The 18,318-nt window shown below is 45.3% G+C and overlaps 1 protein-coding gene across 1 annotated transcript; it reads left to right on the forward strand.

Annotated features, from left to right (window-relative positions):
- Window positions 1–1,749: 1,749 nt before the first annotated feature.
- Window positions 1,750–17,672, forward strand: LOC117194623 (transient receptor potential cation channel protein painless-like; the record flags this gene model as incomplete). The annotated part of the gene is made up of 4 exons (XM_033399150.1): window positions 1,750–1,848; window positions 16,727–17,026; window positions 17,375–17,527; window positions 17,595–17,672. Coding segments are annotated over exons 1-4 (630 nt in total), but the record flags the coding sequence as incomplete, so codon positions are not given.
- Between the last annotated feature and the right edge of the window lie 646 nt (window positions 17,673–18,318).

Consider the following 18,318-nt stretch of genomic DNA (forward strand, 5'->3'; position numbering starts at 1 on the left):
GCAATATTGTGGATGCAACAGATTTTCGTCCTTTGTGGGAGCGGAAGGGGGTAAGGCGAAATTCTGAGATATACGTTTTATAGTGAGATCTAACAGAAGTGCGGATACTAAATTTGGTTACTCTAGATTTAATAGTCTCTGAGATTTGTGGATGCCACAGATTTTCGTCCTTTGCGGGGGCGGAAGGGGTGTGGCGAAATTTTGACACGAAACGGTCAAAGTCCGATATCACAGGAGTGTGGATACCAAATTTGGTTGCTCTGGCTCTTATGGGTTCTGAGAGTCTTGAACTCATATTTTGCTATTGGCAAAACCGACCATGAAACCTGTGTGTTAGAGAGAGACAGAGCGAGAAAGAATGATATTGTTTTCTTGATTCTGGCTATAATAATTATACGATCTGATCATCGATCATCTTCTACGATTCTGCGTTTTTGGTTTTCTCGTATCTTTAAAATTTTCGTCCTTTGTGGGGGCGGAAGTGGGCGGGGCGAACTTTTGAAATATTCTTGTAGCAGGGACATATCACAGAAGTCTGGATCCAAACCATCGTTGCTCTAGCTCCTATAGTCTTTGAGCATTAGGCGCTGAAGGGGACGGACAGGCGGACGGACGGACAGACACAGACAGGGCTCAATCGACTCGGCTATTGATGCTGATCAAGAAAATATATACATACTTTATATATATACACTCAAACTGTGACATCATCGCCAGAACGAACGAGAGTTTTTGAAAAACGATTTTCGAATGTGGGCCGGCAATGGTCACGATCACTTTTTTGATGCCCTAAAAGGAAACGCCGAAGGTGGCTCGTTTTCTCAAGTGTCTATTGTTTCTTTCAAGAAAAGAAAATAAATAAGAAATAAACGAAATAATCGTGCCTGACCGTCAGTCGATCCCCTCAGATAGTGTGCAACAGCAGTAAACGAAGTCCAGTTCCATGTTTACCCAATCGGGTTCGGGAGTAACCCAAGCCTCGCTTCATTTGCATGGACTTTTGGCGTCGAGTGCTTCCGTCCTCACATACCACATTACACATGTACCGAGAGCTGAATTTGCATTTCTTATTACCAATTACAATTAAATAATCCATCGATTAGGCGATATGTGGAGAGTCGAGCAACCAGGTCTCAGTTTCCCTCCCTCCCCATATACGACTACTACCTAAATCGTTGGCTGGATTCATTCGTTTGCCGATCTGGCTCGCACAAAGCTTTTGTTTATTCGTTTTCTACTTTTAGCGGGACACAAGGGCGTAGTCCCAAAAGGGGTGCTAAATCAAAGTGATCTTTAATTAATTTTTTTTTTGAAAATCTTGCCATTTTCAGGGCTTTTGGAAGTTCCGGGGAGAATCGTAAAAGTCCCAGTACTGCCGCCTCGTCTGGGCTTAATTAAATTATTCGAAATTATCGAAACTTGCGGGGCACTGACTGACATCCCCCCAATTCTCCCACTCCACACACACCCCCCTCAAATCTTTTGTTGTGTGTTGTACGAGTACATGATGTAGGCCAGCCAATTGTTTATGAAGTGCACAGCGAGTACGAGTAGTACATATGTATATACCCAATATAGAGCATGTATATGCGATGCATGTGTGTGTATCCACTTTAGTTAAGTTAAGCATGTGTCCATGTGTTTGTGAGCTGTCCGTATTTCCGTCCCAGCTAAACATTTCTTGTATACAACTATATTTTGTTGCTTTTTATCTGCGGATGCCACTCGGAGGCGGTTCAGCATGAAGTCATGCTTGGTCTCAGCTCCAGCCCCATCTCCTCACGCATTCATCTTAATTACGAAGTTTTTATGATGACAATTTCGGGGCTGCGTTTCACTACAAGTCAGGTATATATTTCACTGTAAAAAAACTTCATTTGTAGATCAAGATTGTAGTTTTTTTCTGCCACACCCGAGTACTTTTTTCTTCATACTAGAATTTTTGGTTATTTCCCTTTGTTTTTCCAGTTTTAATGCCAAGTGTAAACAAAGCGTCTCGGGCCAGACCATCGCCTGTTGTTCATTAAGTGCAGCAAAACGCTGAGAATGCATAAAAAAAACGAGGGGGAACGTTGTGAGTTGCTGCGGAAACCGCAACTCTACATTTATACCCGATACTGCAAATTGATTTCTTGCTTTTGGCTACAAAAATGATGCGATCTGATCCAGATTCAGCAATCTGATAGATATAGTCATTATCTATGATTTTGCGTGTTTAGTTTTCTCGAATCTGCAATATTGTGGATGCAACAGATTTTCGTTCTTTGTGGGGGCGAAAGGGGGTGGGGCGAAATTCGGAGATATACGTTTTATAGTGAGATCTAACAGAAGTGCGGATACAAAATTTGGTTACTCTAGCCTTAATAGTCTCTGAGATTTGTGGATGCCACAGATTTTCGTCCTTTGCGGGGGCGGAAGGGGGTGTGGCGAAATTTTGACACAAAACGGTCAAGGTCCGATATCACAGGAGTGTGGATACCAAATTTGGTTGCTCTAGCTCTTATGGGTTTTGAGATCCTTGAACTCATATTTTGCAATTGGCAAAACCGACCATGAAACCTGTGTGTTAGAGAGAGACAGAGCGAGAAAGAATGAAATTGTTTTCTTGATTCTGGCTATAATAATTATACGATCTGGTTCAGATTTTGCACTCAAAAACATATAGTCATCTTCTACGATTCTGCGTTTTTGGTTTTCTCGTATCGTCGAAATTGTGGATGCCACAGATTTTCGCCCTTTGTGAGCGCGGAAGTGGGCGGGGCAAAGTTTTGAAATTTTCTTGTAGCAGTGACATATCACAGAAGTCTGGATCCAAAACATCGTTGCTATAGCTCTTATAGTCTTTGAGCACTAGGCGCTGAAGGGGACGGACAGACGGACGGACGGACAGACGGACAGACAGACATGGCTCATGTAACGAGTAACGAAGAGAATCTTCGCACGATGAAGCTGGTGGTCGGCTAACTGAGAAGGAGTACGCGCTCGCTTCCACGGCTGACCTCTGGTCGGAAATGGGGATGGGTTCTTTGGGGTAACCCTCCAGTTAGGTTGCTTCGCTCCTGCTGGTATTATTTTATTAAAATTCGCGTACTCTTTTTGGGAATGGGAGGGGACAGACAAGGAAAGGATCGTTAGGAGTACGGAAAGTATAGTGGGGCAAAGATAGTGCAGAGAAGGAGTAGGGATCTACCACCGCGGCGGACATCTCTGTTTTGCTGGCACGGAGTCGTGCCACGCCCACCCTACCATGATCCTGAAAGAGCCAATAATAATATCAGGATCCCTGGAGTGTCCGGTATTGGTCATCCTATTTCGCTCACGAGCGGCATGGTTCCCCCAAATGCGGTAACGTCTAGCACATATTCATCTTAACAATCATTTTATTAGAAACTATATTCATGTTACAAGAAAAAAGAAACACTAACCGAGAACTCCAAGACAAGGCTAAATGGACAAAAGGAGGAACGAAAAGCGTCACAAGAGATATAGCTATTATTACTAGGGAATATTTAGATAAATAAATACGATAAGTGTAAATAGTTATAAGTGCATATACGATATTTTATAGTGCGATATAAACTAATGATTTTTCCTTAGAAAGAAAGATAATACTATAGCGCAATACAGGTACACATGTCACAGCACATCGGCTTCAGGGAGTAGTTGGACATACTATTCGTTCTACCAAGCGTATTGTAAAGGCAGAAGGCCAATCAGCTGTGACTACTTTAAAAGTGTGAGGTGAACGACCGACAAACAGCTCTAGCAAAAAAGAACGAAGCTTTTGCCACGCTCGCGGAATTTTGGGAGGCAATAAAATGTAATGTTGTTGGTATATTATAAAGCTCACTCAGTTTTTGTTTGTGTTCCCGCGGCGAAAGATCTTTCGTAGCTGGGCGTGTGGCTGTGTGTGGGTGCATTAAACTTTTACCTGCAAACCAAAAACAAAATCGTACAGCGCGTGCTGCATGGCATAAGCTCGCGGAGGGGACCCGGCCGAGCGGACGCTTTTAAGCTCAAACTTTTAAGCTTTTATCAAATGCATTTTCAAACTTTCCATGTGTTGGTGGGTTTTTTTTTTCTGGTTTTTTTTCTGTTACAATTAACACTAAGTATATCCAACTACACAAAAACAGACATATCAACGGACTGCGAGGTTCAAGGGAATGCGAGTCACGGTGGGATCTTACTGGCCTCAGTGGCTTTCAGTGGGCGGTGTATACATATGTATGTGAGCACATCTCTTACAGTTTTCATTCAGCCTACATAATGACACTAACGTGCACATAAGACAAACGCTGGCCTCCACTGCACTTTAAATAAACGTTTGGAACAGCTAGGCCGAATCACGAGAAGAATAAGAGAGGCGATACCACTAGGGGTCGCCGGGAGGTTATGTACACACGTGGTGCACTATTTTTTTCCGCCCGGTAGGAACATTTAAGCGGCTTCGGTCCTACGCTGACTGCAAGCACCGGTTCCCGTTTCTTGGCCCGGTTTTGAATGCGAAACGGTTACGCCACTTCGCCGCACTAAGCCCGTTCAGACGGCTGTCTTCGTCTCGCGCACCCAAAGTTCACTGCCCGCGACTTGGTGGATCAGCTGGTTCGTAGTGCGGGGGCTTAAAGCTCGGGCTGCAGCTTTTGGATAATTCCCAAACTAAGTGCCGATTCTAATGTGGAATTTGAAAATACTGATCAGGCTACTTTTTCTAACAGTTACTCCATGCACATCTTTACCCGGTTGGAACTGGCACTGCGAAAATAGGGGGATGGGGTTGAGGTGCTAATTCCTTCTTTCTCGAGGTGTTTTTTTTTTTTTGTGTTGGGACTGCTCACCTCCAAGCGGAAACTACAGAAAAAGTCGGAAAATCTAACTTCGAGGCTCCTAGCACTGTCGAAGGCCGGTACTCACGTTTTCGATTAGAGCCCAATCTGCTTTCTTGGGTTCTTTTTTCCCGATCGAGTGCACTTTGGTTTCACACCACGGTTATTTACGGCAGTTTAATTTTATTTTTATTATTTTTTTTCTCACCGCGCAACTGAATGCTTGTACGGCCACGAGGAGAAAGAAAGATTTGGGCGGATCTACTGACCAACAAAAATTTTGTATTCCGGATCTGCCTTTGCACGATCCTTCGCCATTCACCTTGAATGGTTATGGACATGGTGGGGAGATTTTTGTTCGTTTTTAAGCATATTCTTAATGTCAACCCTAGATGGCGCTAGCCCCCCACACGACCAGGAACATTTAACATGTAACACCACAACAAGAAATTAAGCCAACCTAACTATACACTAACTATCGGGACTAAACTTAATAATTAATAAGTATCTCGGTGAGGTGTGATATATACTTGTATAAATAATATAATATATATAAATATATTTATATATATAATATACATAAATATATAAATTGTACAAATACCATCGGGCATACTTTCAGGCGAAGAACACAAATATGCTTTCCTATCCGCCCGACAAGCGACCACTACAAATCCCCCCGGCCAAGATCACACTTTGGTGTTAATCACATCAAAGGGTGATAGACGCTTGGAGGAAAACCGTTAACCTGTATTAGGATGGTCACTGCTTTATGCCTTTAGCGTGGTATTTTCCGATAAGTCTACCTTAGGGATCTTCCAACTCGTAATAACTGTGACCAAGCCTACGTTTTATTCTAGCTTTTACAAAAGTAGGAGCTAGTTTTGCGCTGAAACCTTTAACGAAATTGCTCTGCTGAAAGTTGCGTTTGTAGACCTCCTGGCCAACTTTGAACGCCACTTCACGACTTCGAAGGTTGTACTGCTGTTCGTTTCGTTGGTGTTGTTTTTGTATTGTTCGTTGGGCTGTTTTTCGAATCACATCAAACGAATCTTCCCGACCAAAACTCACGGTACGATCTTCTAAAACCTGCAAATTTCGTAAGAGCTGATAGGTGTCTCCATTGGTGATCATGTGCTGTCCAAATGCAACCCGATAGGGGCTGTCGCTTAGGGCTGAATGCAGACTAGATCGTAAGGCACAACTAATAGAACTAATCTGCTCATCCCAATTAGTTTGATCTGGCTTGATGTAAGCTTTAATGGCGGCAATAACGGATCTGTTAACGCGTTCGGATGCGTTGGCTTGAGGTGCGTACACAGCCGTATAAAAATGCTGCACATTGTACTTTTTCAACAGCGAATTGAAGTGATGGGACTTAAATTGTACTCCATTGTCGGACACAACCACTTCGGGTACCCCGAAGCAATGGAATAGGTCCTATTCCATGAATCGAGTTATCGCCTCCGCTGTAAATTTCTGTACGGGTTTTAAAAACGGATATTTTGAAAGATGGTCCAAAACGGACCCAGGAAATCCACAAACAACTTCTGAAACACTCGTTGAGTTTCCTTCACTGGAGCTAATGGGGGTCGTAACGAACGATTCGGGTACTTGGTGCAGTTGCAGACCGAACAGCTGTTTATGAACGCTCTCACATCGGTTACTAAACTTGGCCAATAATAATAACGTCGAACTCTCTCCAACGTTTTATTAATGCCGCTATGAGCTGCTAGCGACTGTTCGTGACTCTGTTTTAGTACATCGGACACCAGCTCCGTTGGAACCCACGGCTTCCAACACAGGTCGTCAGCGATCTGATCAGCAGCCGCGTGTTCTGCTCGCCGATATATGAGATTATCGATCACCTTAATGTCTGGCATCTGTGTCTGGTTGCCTTTAATTTTTCGAATCAGTTCCAAATATTCTGCCGACTTGAAGCAATCAGACTGCAGGTCTACCAATCCATCGCAGCTGAATGCCGATAGATCTTCGGTGTGCACCCGCGACAGAACATCTGGGACAACATTTTGGCTACCTTTGCGGTGGAAAATTTTAAAGTTGAACCCCTGCAATTTGAGAGCCCATCTTGCCAATCTAGAACTTAGGTCCGATTGTGACATTAGCCACTTCAATGATGCATGGTCGGTATGGATGGAGAACTCGTGTCCTTCCACATAAGCTCGAAACTTCTTCACACACATTATGGCTGCCAAACACTCTTTCTCCGTGACTGAATAGTTTCGCTGACACTGATTCAGCTTGCGAGACATGAATGCGATTGGGATGTCATTACCATCGCTATCCGTTTGAATTAACACGCCGCCAACTCCGGTGTGGCTGGCATCGCAATGAATGGCAAATGGAATGGTAAAGTCGGGGCTATGTAGGACTGGTGCCTCGCACATTTGGTCTTTTAAACTTTCAAACGCCCTTTGCGCTTCGTTGGTCCATACAAACGATCGACGTTGCTTTAGTGTATCTGATATTGGGGCAGCAATTCCGGCATAGTTTTTAATAAATTTATGGTACCATCCAGTGGTTCCCAAAAATCGTCGCACTTGCTTCACCGATCGTGGCACTGGAAACTTCCGAATAGCAGCAACTTTTTCGGGATCCGTTTGTATCATCCCATACCCTATCACGTGGCCCAGGTATTTCACTTCCTTCAGGCAAAATTTGCTCTTCTCTACGTTTATCGTCAGTCCAGCTTGAGACAGTCGGTCGGCCAGCGCTTTCAACACGGACATGTGCTTCTCGAAGGACTCCGAAATCACCAATAAGTCGTCGAGATAAATGAAAATTTCATTTCGCAAAGATGGTGGGATAACTTTATCCATCAGTTTGGACATGGTCTGTGGGGCATTTCATAAACCAAACGGCATCACCGTGAATTGATATAGCGGCTTCCCAGGCACAGCAAAAGCCGTCTTCTCCCGAGCCCTTGGAGTAAGCGGAATCTGCCAGTAAGCATCTTTAAGATCGATGCTTGAAATGAACTGCGCTTTTGGAAGTCTACTTAAAATGCCATCAATGAGGGGCATAGGGTAAGCATTTTTGACTGTTACTCCGTTAACTTTCCGGCTATCAAGGCAAAGGCGAACCTTACCTGGCTTACGCACAATTACTACCGGGGAAGACCACGGGCTATCTGATTCTTCAATCACCCCAAGGCCTAACATTCGGCCTAACTCTTCGTATATACATTTTTCGACTGCAGGCGACACTGCGTAGTGGCGTTGTTTTATGGGCCGAGTCTCGGAAATTTCTATGTCATGTGTAAGCCAGTTTGTCTTTCCTAATCCTTTTCCGGCAAACGAAGGGAACATCTGTACTATCGCTACTAGTTCCTTCTGCTGTAATTCCGACAAAGGTATTTGCATCGGGTTGTCAAAGTTTATAGCCGCCAAACTGTTGTTATTCGCTTTGCTCATTAAGAAGAACGGCAGTAGATTAAAGCTTCTCCAAAAGTCTATTCCTAGATATAACTCCTGCGATAACGATGGTACAAGATAAAGGCATATTCGTTTGGAATTTCCACGAAAGCAAATGAGTGTGGAGTTCGGTTCGCACGGCTGACTTCATCGGCTTGACCTCAGGGTTTGTTCGAGATAACTCTTCTGCAAATTTACCCCCAAGGCAGCTGATTGAGGCGCCTGTGTCCATTAATCCACTTATCGTCTTGCCAAACAGAGTGACATTGGCGTAGGGTCGTAGGTCAGTGATATTACTAATAACAGAGGCTAATAATGCTCTGCGCGCATTTTTACTCTGCGTGCGGAACAGCTTCCTACGCTTACGGTCTCGAGTTTTGCTAGGCGCAGGGGTCGTTTTCTGATCGTCGTCCTGTACTGGTATCATAGTGGTCGTTATCATGTCAGGAGGTAGGGGGAGTAAGCTTGACGTAGCCCCGGTTACTCCGTATTCGTTGCCTTCGACACTAACTTGCGTGTACTCGATATCGGTGCACGAGCCAACTCGTGTTTTGACGAGCTACATTTTCGGCACGATGGTTTATATGTGTCCCGCTTACCACATCCATAACAGAATACTTTACGCTCTGCTTCGCACTCTTGATATCGGTGGCCTTGTTTATTGCAATTCCAGCAAGAAAGCGTCATCGCGTCGATATCAAAAGCGTCAGCTTCTTCCGAATCGGCTTCTGCCAGACCTTCTGTCTGGATAGACATTTCGTTCACCTGATTGCGAGGAACAAATCGTCGAGTAGCCGGGATTGGCTTAGCAGTATTTTCGATGAACCTTTCACGCTTGCGGACCACTTGTCGCAACTGCACAATGTTCGGTATGGGCACATATAAAATCTCATGTTGTATCTCATTGAGCAGATTTGCTCGCAACACCTCTAACAAGGACTGCTCGGTCATCGGCTGCACGAGCTTGTCTGCAAGCGCCACTATGGCCTCATAAAAACTGTCAAACGGTTCGTTGACTTTCTGCTTTCTCTGGGTGATCGCGGTTCTGATTTCTAAATCTGTTCTGCCGTCCGAAAACTGCGATCTCAGAGCAATACAGAGATCAATCCAGCGCACTCTTGGTACGCTTTTATGATACCTCCAGTACCATTCACCCGCGCTTCCTTCGAACAGGTTGCTCGCGTCGAGATCCAACAATTCAAAATTGCTATCTAATGTCTGGCTGGTCAGAGCTTCGACGCGATACAAAAAATCATCTATTGACATAGAGGAGCGCCCTGAGAATCTCAACTTCCAGTTCGCGATTATCTGGCTAATCCGATCCGCGCGCAACTGATGTGATTGCTGCGACTCGGGTGGGGCTGACAAGTTAGTCGGTCGCTCGGACGCTGAGTTTGGCAATGCTGCGTTTTCCCTGGCGGATAACCTAAAGAGTTGCTCAAAGGATTGATTTGACCTAACGGGAGAGGACTGCCTATGGGCTGGGTGTACCCTTTCCGTTGGAACTGGAGCTGCATTCTGGAGCGACAATCTTTGAAACCCCGCTTCAATCGCGTTAGCTGGCATTTGAGTGTGCTGTGCTGGTGCGGCTGTCACTGCGTCCGCAATGGTCTGTTGCAAGCTACCATGCGTGGCTGGCAGACCCGTTCGAGCTGCTGAAGCTGACACCACTGCTGCCGCAGAATTTGGCGGTTGGCCTCTAGGACGATCTGGAGCGGCCATTGGACCGGACACACTAGGCCTTTCGGGTTGGCTAACACTTCGGACCCCACTCTGCATATTGGCAGCGGATAATTGGTTTTGCTGTGATTTAAGTGTTTTCGAACGGGATCTGGTCACTGCAACTGCCCCTGGTTGGTTGCCTGGGGCTTGAGCTGCTTCTAGTTCTTCTGCCAAACTAAGGGTCGATTTGCTCAGCGCAGTTCTGCACACTGGACAGACTTTCTTATTTCCTTAACTTGCACTAAAGCAGGTGTGATGGAAATAATGGTTACAGCTGGTAGCTAATAGTTGGCCTGGGTATTCGACTTCTTGCGTGCATACACAGCAAACGGTTTCGCTCTCTTTTGGCTGAATCCTATAATCCGGGCTTCGGTCTACCGGCATTGTAAAGTTATCCTATATATTAACTAGCTTTAAGCACGTTCCTATAAATCTAGTTCAGACAAATATTAACAAAAAAAACAATAATAACGGGGAAAGCAAAAAAAAAACGATCTTTGATAGAGAGATTTTGGGGGAAACCTTGCAACCCTTTCCCTCCGAAAGGTTGCCAATAAGTAAGCGTGGTAGAGCGAAAAAGGGGGAAATAAAGAAAAGGCATCTTCGGCAATCGTGACCCAAGTAGTAGTTCTAGGCCACTTCCTGTCTGCGGCGAACGCCTAAACATAGGGACGGACGACGTTCTTGCACGCGTGCCCATACCAGGATCACGACGGTGTTCGTCAGCCGCCCATCGAGGAAACATTACCGAAGCGGTTACGGGGAGTTTGTAATAGTCTCTGCGTGCTACGACCTATACCTTTTCCGCAGCCATTATCGGTCCGGGCCGGAAGCGTAGCACGAAGAAACGCACCAGCACCAGGGGTACCACGTTCGGCCGGCGATAACCTGCTGTATAAATCGGCGCACGAATAGACCAATCACTAGAAAGTAGAGGGAGAAACAAAAGACGGAGGCACCCTAATAACCCCGATTCGAGTTGAGCGGCAACAAAAAATAATTTTGATTCTTCTAGCTGACTCCGGCGACAACTGAACCAAAGCTACCCAAGGTACCTGTCAATTTCCAAGGGATACGGGCGAATGTATTCACTAATATGCTTCTGTATAGCGGCAGGTCGTAGATTTACTCCACTAATAACCCTGTGTCCAGCCAACTTCCACATACCAGTGAATCCATCTAGATTTCACTGCTATGGCATATACTGCTCGGCAATAAAGCTATGGTGAAGCTATTATCGATTCCAGAGCAGCTTACCATCGAACAAGGGTTATGGATCATACTCCGATGCGGGCTAAACGTTATCGGAAACTAATAAGCATCCACCATCACAGGATCCAATTCCAGGACAAAAGGAAGGCTTTAAGGAAGGGGGGTGGGAAACAGGGAACAAAAGTCTTAAGCCAGTGCATGACTATGCACTGCTCGCAGGTGTTATGGACTTTCTCAACAATTTTTCTGCTTCGGGGTCAAGTTTGGCTGGGGTCACACACAACCATATACGTTAATGTAACTCCGCTTTGTAACGTTTACAATTACGTCAACCCTGACCTTCAGGCCTTTCGGGCCCCACGTTGGGCGCCAAATAAAATAATTATTACTGTAACGAGTAACGAAGAGATTCTTCGCACGATGAAGCTGGTGGTCGGCTAACTGAGAAGGAGTACGCGCTCGCTTCCACGGCTGATCTCTGGTCGGAAATGGGGATGGGTTCTTTGGGGTAACCCTCCAGTTAGGTTGCTTCGCTCCTGCTGGTATTATTTTATTAAAATTCGCGTACTCTTTTTGGGAATGGGAGGGGGACAGACAAGGAAAGGATCGTTAGGGGTACGGAAAGTATAGTGGGGCAAAGATAGTGCAGAGAAGGAGTAGGGATCTACCACCGCGGCGGACATCTCTGTTTTGCTGGCACGGAGTCGTGCCACGCCCACCCTACCATGATCCTGAAAGAGCCAATAATAATATCAGGATCCCTGGAGTGTCCGGTATTGGTCATCCTATTTCGCTCACGAGCGGCATGGTTCCCCCAAATGCGGTAACGTCTAGCACATATTCATCTTAACAATCATTTTATTAGAAACTATATTCAGATACTATATTCATGTTACAAGAAAAAAGAAACACTAACCGAGAACTCCAAGACAAGGCTAAATGGACAAAAGGAGGAACGAAAAGCGTCACAAGAGATATAGCTATTATTACTAGGGAATATTTAGATAAATAAATACGATAAGTGTAAATAGTTATAAGTGCATATACGATATTTTATAGTGCGATATAAACTAATGATTTTTCCTTAGATAGAAAGATAATACTATAGCGCAATATAGTAGTAGTTGGACATACTATTCGTTCTACCAAGCGTATTGTAAAGGCAGAAGGCCAATCAGCTGTGACTACTTTAAAAGTGTGAGGTCAACGACCGACAAACAGCTCTAGCAAAAAAGAACGAAGCTTTTGCCACGCTCGCGGAATTTTGGGAGGCAATAAAATGTAATGTTGTTGGTATATTATAAAGCTCACTCAAGCTTCACTCATATCAACGGACTGCGAGGTTCAAGGGAATGCGAGTCACGGTGGGATCTTACTGGCCTCAGTGGCTTTCAGTGGGCGGTGTTTACATATGTATGTGAGCACATCTCTTACAGTTTTCATTCAGCCTACATAATGACACTAACGTGCACATAAGACAAACGCTGGCCTCCACTGCACTTTAAATAAACGTTTGGAACAGCTAGGCCGAATCACGAGAAGAATAAGAGAGGCGATACCACTAGGGGTCGCCGGGAGGTTATGTACACACGTGGTGCACTATTTTTTTCCGCCCGGTAGGAACATTTAAGCGGCTTCGGTCCTACGCTGACTGCAAGCACCGGTTTCCGTTTCTTGGCCCGGTTTTGAATGCGAAACGGTTACGCCACTTCGCCGCACTAAGCCCGTTCAGACGGCTGTCTTCGTCTCGCGCACCCAAAGTTCACTGCCCGCGACTTGGCGGATCAGCTGGTTCGTAGTGCGGGGGCTTAAAGCTCGGGCTGCAGCTTTTGGATAATTCCCAAACTAAGTGCCGATTCTAATGTGGAATTTGAAAATACTGATCAGGCTACTTTTTCTAACAGTTACTCCATGCACATATTTACCCGGTTGGAACTGGCGCTGCGAAAATAGGGGGATGGGGTTGAGGTGCTAATTCCTTCTTTCTCCAGGTGTTTTTTTTTTTTTTTTTGTGTTGGGGCTGCTCACCTCCAAGCGGAAACTACAGAAAAAGTCGGAAAATCTGACTTCGAGGCTCCTAGCACTGTCGAAGGCCGGTACTCACGTTTTCGATTAGAGCCCAATCTGCTTTCTTGGGTTCTTTTTTCCCGATCGAGTGCACTTTGGTTTCCCACCACGGTTATTTACGGCGGTTTAATTTTATTTTTATTATTTTTTTTCTCACCGCGCAACTGAATGCTTGTACGGCCACGAGGAACAAGAAAGATTTGGGCGGATCTACTGACCAACAAAAATTTTGTTCTCCGGATCTGCCTTTGCACGATCCTTCGCCATTCACCTTGAATGGTTATGGACATGGTGGGGAGATTTTTGTTCGTTTTTAAGCATATTCTTAATGTCAACTCTAGATGGCGCTAGCCCCCACACGACCAGGAACATTTAACATGTAACACCACAACAAGAAATTAAGCCAACCTAACTATACACTAACTATGGGGACTAAACTTAATAATTAATAAGTATCTCGGTGAGGTGTGATATACATAAATATATAAATTGTACAAATACCATCGGGCATACTTTCAGGCGAAGAACACAAATATGCTTTCCTATCCGCCCGACAAGCGACCACTACACTCAATCGACTCGGCTATTGATGCTGATCAAGAATATATACTTTATGGGGTCGGAAACGATTCCTTCTGGACGTTACACACATCCACTTTTACCACAAATCTAATATACCCCAATACTCATTTTGAGTATCGGGTATAATAATGCCGTAAATTGTATAAACAATCCAAGCACAGTTTGCCAAAAAACAGACTTTATGGACAAGCAATTTAGTTTAGTGTTTACTCTGCTCTCCTCCTCCCACGCAGCTAGAGGGTCTCTCGATCTGATCACATCACGTATTCGGGAAGGGTATGGTAAAATATCATGTGAGAATGTTATAGCAGTGTAAGACAGTACGTATATAGTATAAATTATTGACAGACGATCGGAGAAACGCGGCTGATCCTGTGCAGCTGGACATATACATATTCAGTTTATCGCGTAAAAAACTTTACATTAATCACGTCTGTCCCCCTTCTACTTACTCTTTCCGAAGTGTTGTCATTTGCTGATTTCACTTTTGCAGCTGCACCAACACAAAGAACTTTAGTAGAGGATTCGGTGTGCAACTCAGAGCCAATTTTGTTGGGCAATTTCCTAGGCTCCAGCTCTCTCAGTCTCCAAATTCCAGATGTTCCCACAGACAGAAAGAAGAACAGGGCTGAAAGGTTTATAAATATAAATTCACTCAAAGAAAAAATGAGAAGTCGAAACAGTTTTCGAATCGCGAATGAAGATAATCTCATTATTATTTTTCTTTTAAAACTAGTAATAATGTCGTTGGACTCCTTTTCCTTTGTGACACACTTTATTCTCAAATTCCAGAGTGATACGAGTACTTTTTTTTTACCAGTGTTATAGTATATACATATGTGAGCTCCAAGAGAAGGGGGAATAAAATTCCACTCCAGACTCCGTATACTCTGTGATTTCGACTGGTTTCCGTAGATGAAGCAAATGTTTAAGAGTTTAAGGGCAATTTGTGTATTCCGAAGCTTTTCGCAATAAGTATAGATTACCTTGACTACATCAATATTTCTGAAAGTAGTGCTCTTAATTGCTAGGGTCAGATGCGACTGAGAGAGGAGTTGCTCACTTTTGAAATCGTTTGCTGCTAAGTTTTCTGTTAATTATTGTGATATTACGCCATTCTGTCAACCGATGTCTTAGTAAGACTTTGGGTCGAGCTTCAGCTTGGACAAACAATGAAGTTGTTTGTCAATTGCTTGGGCAAATACTCGTACTCAGGTGGAAAAACAAATACCAGAATGGGGAAGAGGTTAAGATGGGAGACAAGAAAATATCAAATAAAGGGGCAATTAAGGAAGGTGATTGTGCGATTCTGTTTATCTTATCAACGACAAATTTTGACCCCAGGGGCGTCATTTACAATCCTCAATTTTTTTTGCATACTAAAGCAACATTAGCCGAAGAGCTACCTACAAAAGAGAAGACGATGTTTCCTGATTCCCAATTCGTAGGCTATTGATAAACAATCAGTGGGGGAATATTCAAATTAGCCAGGTCTCATGTGTGATTAGCCGATTTCTCACACATTTCAAGCATCAAAGCAGACAGCAGACAGAACGGAACAGAACAGAACAGAACACAACAGAGCGGAGAAGACGTTGAGCTGACGGCTGGAGGGATCAGATCCCACAGAAGAAGCCGCCTTGAAATTTACGAAAAGAGCCGCCTATAAATCGCAAGATTTCAGCACAGCCCAGGGCTTTATCTAAAGCTCCATTCGGAACAGTATTCAAAGCATAAAGCGTAACCAATTGATTGCTAATTGATATGATGTGTTGAATATTTTATGATTATTCTTTATGATCGTTAAATTTTGATATACCAAAAGGCGAGCGAGATCGAACACCAAACTTGATTCAAATTTGTAGATCACTTTGGACAATCGAGCCACTCCCTGAGTACTTCTCAGGCCTTGTCTTACCTTGTCTTCAGTTGGATTGTTATAATTTAATAACTACACGGGAGTGCAAATTAAGTCTGTAGTTCGGGTACCACACAAACCACTTAAAGACGCTTTCTTTAATTGCCCCCAAAACGAAGATTTGGTTTTTATTTTTCGAGAAACCTGTGGGGTAGCTTTCGGCTGCGGATGTGGCTGTGAGTGTGGCTCTGACTGTGGCTTTGCCTCTAGCTGCTGGCCAGCTCCATGGACCGACAGTCATTTGTGTGAAAATCATCGTAGCATGAAGCGTTGTCAAATACCGTTTGTTGCGGGGGTCGGTCCACTCTCATGCTTTTGTTTCGGCCATTTCAAGGTCTGTACAGAAACCGTCTGTTGGGTCAGACCTCCCTCCATTGACCAGAGCAGAGCTCTAACAATGCGGGTTCTGGCATCATTTTCATAGAAACGGCATTAGAAGTTACTCATACGCAGCGTGGGTTGGATAAGATTAACGAAAGCCCACATAGACATAGCTCATCCTCCACATTTTCACTTGACTCTTTGCAGACAGCAGAATGAGCTCTAACAACTGCGGTTTCATCGATCCGCAGCCGCAGTTTCATTAAGCGCAGCCCTCGCTAATCGGGACATACGGGAATTCCACACTGCCCTGGACAGCGGTGCCCAGGCCAATCGCCAGGACGATCGAATGCCTCTCAGGTGGGCTCCTGCATTCAGCTGCTGCTCGAGTACGGAGCCTCTCCGAATTTGGTGGATCAGGGCGAGTTCACGCCCCTCCACCATGTGCTGAAGAAGAGCACTTCGATTCCTGCATCACCACCAACGGGGAGAAGCCCGGTGACCAGAGTTTCGAGATCATCATCAACTACAAGAATCTGATGAGACGCCAGCGAGAGCCCGGGCAGTCGGACAAGCGGAGCATTGGCCATCCTCACCAATTGGAGGACGAGATGACTCCAATCGCATACATCGCCGATTCCAAGGAGCTGCGTTACCTGCTGCAGCACCCGCTAATCTCGAGTTTCCTCTTCCTCAAGTGGCACCGCCTCTCGGTGATCTTCTATCTGAACTTTCTACTTTACTCTCTCTTCACTGCCTCCATTATCACGCATACGCTCCTTAAGTTCCACGAAAGCGACCACACGGGCCTGACTGCCCTCTTCGGCCTGTTCTCTTGGATAGGGATTGTGTATCTCATGATCCGAGAGGTCATACAGCTTGCCATGTCGCCGCTGCTGTACTTCAGGTCCATCACGAACCTGATGGAGGTGGCTCTCATTGTCTTGTCGATCCTAACCTGCATGGAAGCCAGCTACGACAAGGAGACGCAGCGCATACTGGCCGTCTTCACCATTCTGCTGGTGTCCGTGGAGTTCTGCCTGCTGGTTGCCTCCCTGCCAGTACTCTCAATTTCGACGCACATGCTCATGCTGCGCGCCGTCTCCAGCAGCTTCATCAAGAGCTTTGCTCTCTACTCGATCTTTGTGCTTACGTTTAGTCTGTGCTTCTACATACTGTTTGGCAAGCCCCAGGTGGATTCCTCCTCTCCGAAGGACAGCACGCCAGAGCCAGCAAAGGAGGGAGAAGATGATGGTCCCTTCAACACATTCTCCGTGCCCATCGAGGCACTCATCAAGACGATTGTGATGCTCACGGGAGAATTTGATGCCGGTGACATAAAGTTTGACAGCGTCTACACTTACCTGATCTTCCTGCTCTTTGTGTTCTTCATGACCATTGTGCTGTTCAATCTCCTGAATGGTCTGGCTGTCAGCGATACTCAGGTGAGTCTATATTTCCTTTTCTTCCTCGGCTTTATCCAATTGTTTTCTCCCCTCTCTTTTCCCACAGGCCATCAAGGCCCAGGCGGAACTGAACGGCGCCATTGTCCGCACCAATCTGCTGACCCGCTACCAGCAAGTTCTCACTGGCCGAGATGGACACGCTCAGACCTCATCGTCCCAGTTGAACAAAGGCAGTCGGTTCGCTCGACGGCTGATGCACGCCAGTAGCCCCCGCTGGAAACTTCCGCAGATTCTGGAACGCAGAGGATGCGGGCTATCGGCGACAGGGGAATACTACTAAGCAGAAAGAGAAGGCGAGTTCATATTATTGCCAATTTAATGCAAGAAAAATAAAGAGAGTGGAGTGGGCGATGCCAAAGGTAGAAGAAAGAAAGGCCGTAAACCAAAAGAAGAAGGCCTGTCTCGCTCTCTCTCGTGGGAATTGACTTTGAATTTCGAATATTTCGGTATCTATTTTCATTGCGGCCAAAAACGGAGAGACGATTCCGTGTATTGCGATGCCAGCATCAACGAAAATAGATGCCCAAATGGAAGTGCAAACATCTCTGAGGGGAGGGGTGGAGTGTCGGGCGTGTGGCCGTGTGTCTTCTGTCAGTGTGTGATTGGATACTGCTTGCTGCTTTCTGCTCGATGGCTGCCCCTAGAGCACGAGGTGCAGGCGTATCTGGAACACCAGCTGCTCGACGGTCTTCTTCAGGAGCGCCGCCAGGGACAGGATGAATCCCAGTAGGCTGAGGGAAAACAGCCAGGGCTTGGTCATGAGCACGGCA

The sequence above is a fragment of the Drosophila miranda genome (genome assembly GCF_003369915.1).
Source record: "Drosophila miranda strain MSH22 chromosome Y unlocalized genomic scaffold, D.miranda_PacBio2.1 Contig_Y3_pilon, whole genome shotgun sequence".
NCBI classification, from domain to species: Eukaryota; Metazoa; Arthropoda; class Insecta; order Diptera; family Drosophilidae; genus Drosophila; species Drosophila miranda.